The following is a 5,657-nucleotide window of genomic DNA, read 5'->3' as shown; positions in this document are numbered from 1 at the left end:
ATTCGTCGCAAATAAATTTAAAATGTCGTCGCTAATAATAAATATTTGCGACGACAATATCGTCGCAAATTAATAAAATATCGTCGCAAATACTAAAATATTTGCGACGATATTTTCTCGCCGCAAATATTTTAAAGTCGTCGCAAATAATGTTTTTTTCCCGCGCCTACTTTATCGTCAAATAAGTTTATTTGCGACGATGATAAAACAATGTCGTCGCAAATCAGCTAAAACTATTTGCGACGCCTAATGTCGTCGCAAATAGTCATGACTTGTCATCGCAAAAAAACGGATTACCTTGGCGCCAATAATCTGCGCCATTGAAAATTACGCGCCAATATTATTTGCGACGACACTGAAATTATTAGCGATGACATTGATATTTTATTTAACGGTAGGTATTTGCGACGACATGTCGTCGCAAATAGTGTATTATTTGCGACGACAAATGTCGTCGCAAAAGGGCATAATTGTTGTAGTGTTTCCAGCTGTTGGCGCTGTGCTGCGTTTGTTAGTTTTGCTCTTTCCAGCTGTTGGTTATTTTACTCGGCTATATATATCCTTTTGTAGCTCTCTCAGAAATTAATGAGAATGTGATTCATTCTTCAGTCCATTAGTTTTCTATTCTAATATGATATCATAGCAGACTCTTCTTGCTGCTACTCATTGATCCATGGCGCGTGGTGGTCAGCAGAATCACTTCGAGCCTTTGGCTACTACACCAGCCAGTGGTTCATCGCAGAGGTTGGCATCTACTATGGAGGATTCTAACAGTCCTTTCTACCTCCATAGTGGTGATAATCCCGGTCTCACCATGGTTTCACATCCCTTGAATGGGCCAAATTACAACACATGGAGCATATCTATGCTCATGGCGCTCAATGCCAAGAATAAGGTGGGATTTGTGGATGGCACTCTACAGAGACCTTCCTCTGATGACCTGACCTTTAGTTTTTGGTCCAGATGCAACAGCATAGTGACCTCTTGGCTTCTCAACTCGGTGACGAAAGAGATAGCAGACAGTCTACTCTACCTTGAGAGTGCGAGAGATGTGTGGAATGATTTGTATGAACGATTTCATCAAAGCAACGTACCTCGTATTTTCCAGATCAAGATGCTTCTACTTGGGTTATCTCAAGGGTCTCTTGATGTCCACAACTACTACACCAAGCTCAAAATTCTTTGGGATGAACTCAAAGATTATCAGCCTGTTCCCGTTTGCAGCTGTGGAGGAATGAAGAAATGGATGGAATATCAACAACAAGAGTATGTGATGCAGTTTTTAATGGGTTTGAATGACTCTTTTGCATCCATACGTGTGCAGATCTTGATGATCGGCCCTCTGCCTTCTATTTCTAAAACTTTCTCTCTGGTTGTTCAAGAAGAACGTCAGCGAACTATTGGTGCTGAAGTTGCGGCTACACCAGAATCCATGGTTTTCCAGTCATCTACCTTTGTTTCTCCCTTACCGGTGACCAACGCAGTTGCTGCTTTCAATCGTTACAAGCCTAGAGGTAATAGGCCCAGCTGCACACACTGTGGACTAATGGGCCACACGGTTGATAATGCTATAACTACATGGCTATCCACCTGGGTTCAAGCCCAGATCTAGGTCCGGCCCATCTAGAGCAACTTGCCCACAGAACTCCATTCAATCCAACTTTGCTCATCAGGTTTTCATAGAAAAGCTGCCGCCAGTGTTTCCATCGCCTCTAGCGCAAAGTCCGATTCAGACCTCTTCTTCCTTCACTCAGGATGAATGTCAAAGGCTCATTGCGCTTCTGAGTTCGCAACTTCATCTCAATACCAGCAACCAACCTGAAGTTCATAAGCCCGATGTTCCATCTGCCTCTCATTTCACAGGTATACATTCCTACTCGCCTAATTTTTCTTCCGTTTCACCCCTCTCTGGTAGTTGGGTCATTGACACGGGTGCTACGCGTCACGTATGCTCCGATCTCACACTTTTTTCGTCTTTCACTCCATCACCCGGAACAAAACTCACGCTACCGAATGGAGACCAAGTGGATGTCACACACATTGGTTCAGTCATCTTACCAAATTCTTTAGTCTTGTCTAGTGTGTTTTTTACTCCCTTATTTCGTTTTAATCTTTTGAGTGTAACTGCCCTCACTAAAGCTTACAACTGTTCTGTTGTTTTTTGGTCAAATTCTTGTTGTATTCAGGACCTTGCTTAGAGGAGAACGATTGGGATGGGTAGACGAGATGGCAACCTATATTTTCTAGATTTAGGCAATCCCATTTGTAATCAGTTTTCTTCATGCAATTTTATTTCCTCCAAATTGCCCAAACAGAACATTTGGCATGTTAGGCTTGGACATCCCTCTGATGTAAAGTTGAAATCAATGAATAAAGAATTAAATCTGCCTTCCTCGTCCGTTTCTGATCATTTACATTGTTCGGTTTGTCCCCTTGCAAAACAAAAGCGTTTACCTTTTCAATCTCATAATCACTTGTCACCAAAACCATTTGATTTAATTCACATGGACATTTGGGGTCCCTTTCACACACCAACAACAGAGGGTCACCGTTACTTTCTCACTATTGTAGATGATTGCACAAGAAACACCTGGTTATTTTTGTTACAAGCCAAATCAGAAGTTAAAAAGGTTGTTCCTCATTTTTACCATATGATTCTGAATCAATTTCATGTTGCCATCAAGTCCGCTCGTTGTTGTGCGTGAGGGGGCGTATTATAATCCTACATTGGCTGGAGATATTAGCATGATCCACTTAATAAGGTGAGGGCAATCCTCCCCTAACAAGCCAGTTTTGTTAGGTTGAGTTAGGCTCAATATCCTTTGATTTCTGTAAAATGATATCAGAGCAGGCCCAGTTTTGCAATGTTGGGTCCCCTAATATCGACTTATTCGCAGCGGTTTAGCATGGTCCACGCTGTGCGTGAGGGGGCGTATTAGAATCTCACATTGGCTGGAGATATTAGCATGATCCACTTAATAAGGTGAGGGCAATCCTCCCCTAACAAGCCGGTTTTGTTAGGTTGAGTTAGGCTCAATATCTTTTGATTTCTGTAAAAAAATAAAAATCTGGCAATTTGAAACATTCGGCTGGATGGGATATCAACAAAATGGAAAATAATATTATTGTTGTTTTTTTTTTTTCTTTTCTTTTTTTGAGGGTAAAATAATGTTGTTTTACCCTTTTATTTTTTTTTTCCACCAAAATCAAAAGTTAGGCCGGCTGACATGGTCAGATTTCCATGTGGCCTCTCATCTCCAGACACTTGGTCATGATATTGTGAATGAAAAAATTTAGTTACGGTATAATCAAAGTTTTAGAAGAGAGAAATTCTCAGTTTAGTGAGCGATTAATGTAAATGGTTTGACTGATCAAGTGAATATAATTGATGAGATGATGAGGTATTTTTACTAGCTTTATTTAATTAAGATTTGAAGGAAATCAAGAAGTAATTATCTGCCATTGGGACGAATTACAGATTTCTAACAGATCGAGAATGCTGACTCAATATATTTCTAATTAACTAACAAGCTATTACCTAACTTCTTCAACGACGATAATTAAAACTGTCAAAAAAATGGAGAGAAAATTGTAGCGTACTTGAAAAATAACCAATATTAATAATGGTATATTTATCATTAGAATATAATTTTTTTGTCACAGCAAAAAAATATATAATTTTTTTTTTTTTAGCTCAAAGTATCAAAACATTATCAATATTATTGGCAATACTCTTACACTGTTGCTGTGCCGGACCTGCCTGCCGCTGACTGTCTATTTTTTGCCGACCTATCGGTCTATTTGGTGTTTATATCTCCTGGCGTTTTTCTTTTGGTTGCAATTGATCAAATATAAAACTAATGATATTCATTAAATTATATATGTTGCTAGGATTTGTCGTTCTCAATGAATTAAGTTCAATAACATGTTTGCAAGCAGGAAATATTGATCAATATAAAACTATTAATTTCATGTGTCCTTTCTCCGATTGATCTTATTAATAGGTATCCTTTTACACGTTTTAGGCAAACGTATGCACAGGATATTAAAACAAGAACAAATTCCCTAGGCACATGCTTATCCATGAAATTTATTGTACTTGCAAGTTAAATCTCATGAAATATTTTTAAAAGCACGTAATGTGATTAGCAAAAAAAAAATGTATGTAATGTAATGAGGTTTAAATATATGGATGTAAAAGTACTTACCATGATATGTTCGTACATCTCATAGGATATTAAAGTAGGACTGTGCAAAAAAACTGTAAAACTGAAATCGACCACCACCGATCGAAAAATTGACTGCTCAAAAACTGAAAAAAAAAATGCGCCACGCGGAACCGAATATAGTCAGTTCGGTTAACCGACCGAACTGCTTCCTAAGCGTTTCAGTTTCGGTTTTGGGTTGAGAGGTTCGGTTAAAAACCGAACCGACTGAGTCTTTTTTTTCTGAATGTTGTTGTTGCTTTTTTTTTTTTTACTTTCATTCTTCATTTGATGTCATTTTTTTCCTCTTTGCTGGTAATCTACTCATAATAAATAGTTGCATTTACACACCTTGATTGGGACAAAGCATATGTAATGACTGAGAAAATTCCAGACCTTAAATAATACAATTCATGTATTTTTAAGCCAAGAATTTTCTTAGAAAATATTATGTTATATTGTGAATGGAGGATTTATGGAATTAATATATGTATTCCTAAATTCTATAGCAAATTTCATGTTAAGTTCATGTTTCGATCAAGTAAATTCGATCGATAAATTCTCGCCGTATTTTAAGGCGGAATAATTTTCAGTACAAGTATAGTTTGAGAATCTTAATTTCAAGAATCTCTAAGCACAGCACGATGTTAGCGGCGTATAAAAAAAAACGCACTGGCATTTTAAAAGAAGAAAAAAATCCTTAATTGCTAGACAGTTAGGTTAAAGTCACAAGATAAATACCTATAGTAGATGGATACAATATGAGCTCGGGAGTTGACACTGTCAGAAACGTCATTCTTGGGATAGAATACAGAAAATTAAAATTTAGAATTTGTTCAGTCTAAAATTAATTTCAAGACTTGAAACAGTTTGAAATATTACGTGAGTAAGAATATAAAACAATATTGAATTATTCAAAAATTGATATTGGACTGTAAGTAGTAGATTAACTTACGTGAACTAAACTAATTACCTCTAATCAGTATAAATTTAATCTGTTTAGAGGAAATAATTGAGGATAAGATCAGGCACGTAATCTTGCCTTAATCAGATACTTTATATAGTGAAATTTTTAGGGTTTTTGCACTTTCTTTCTCTTATTCTCGCTCATTCTCTCTCCTCTCACGTTTTCTCTCACACAAACCATCAATGGCCAAATACTCAAGTTAAGATTCCGACCTCCATTTTTGACACCGCCGGTGTCAATAGAAAGATCTCGACGAGCTGAGTTCAACGACATGCGGCACGACCTCCAACCCCGCCGGAATCAGCCGCAATCGCCGGCGGAAGTTCCGAAATTCCCATTTCTTCCCGTCGTGATATCTCCGCCATCCGACCTCCGATTGAGATGATTTCAGTCCCTATGGACTCAGTACAGCGAGACGAAGAAAACCCATCCATTTTCACAGCTCGATTCTGGCCGGAGCACCGCCGTCCGTGGTGGTCGGAATC

General features: G+C 38.1%; 1 protein-coding gene and 1 long non-coding RNA gene across 2 annotated transcripts; both read left to right on the top strand.

Annotated features, from left to right (window-relative positions):
• Positions 1-673: 673 nt before the first annotated feature.
• Positions 674-1,612, top strand: LOC112092002. Its single transcript, XM_024167049.1, has one exon. The coding sequence runs from the start codon at positions 674-676 to the stop codon at positions 1,610-1,612; it is 939 nt and encodes a 312-aa protein (XP_024022817.1).
• A 62-nt stretch (positions 1,613-1,674) lies between these two features.
• Positions 1,675-2,398, top strand: LOC112092013. Its single transcript, XR_002902395.1, has 2 exons — positions 1,675-1,863; positions 2,187-2,398. It is a non-coding gene; the product is annotated as an uncharacterized LOC112092013 (long non-coding RNA).
• The last annotated feature ends 3,259 nt before the right edge of the window (positions 2,399-5,657 follow it).

Source organism: Morus notabilis, unplaced genomic scaffold (genome assembly GCF_000414095.1).
Source record: "Morus notabilis unplaced genomic scaffold, ASM41409v2 Scaffold276, whole genome shotgun sequence".
Taxonomy (NCBI): Eukaryota; Viridiplantae; Streptophyta; class Magnoliopsida; order Rosales; family Moraceae; genus Morus; species Morus notabilis.
The sequence above is the reverse complement of the archived record's forward strand: the minus strand, read 5'-3'. Positions and strand labels throughout refer to the sequence as shown.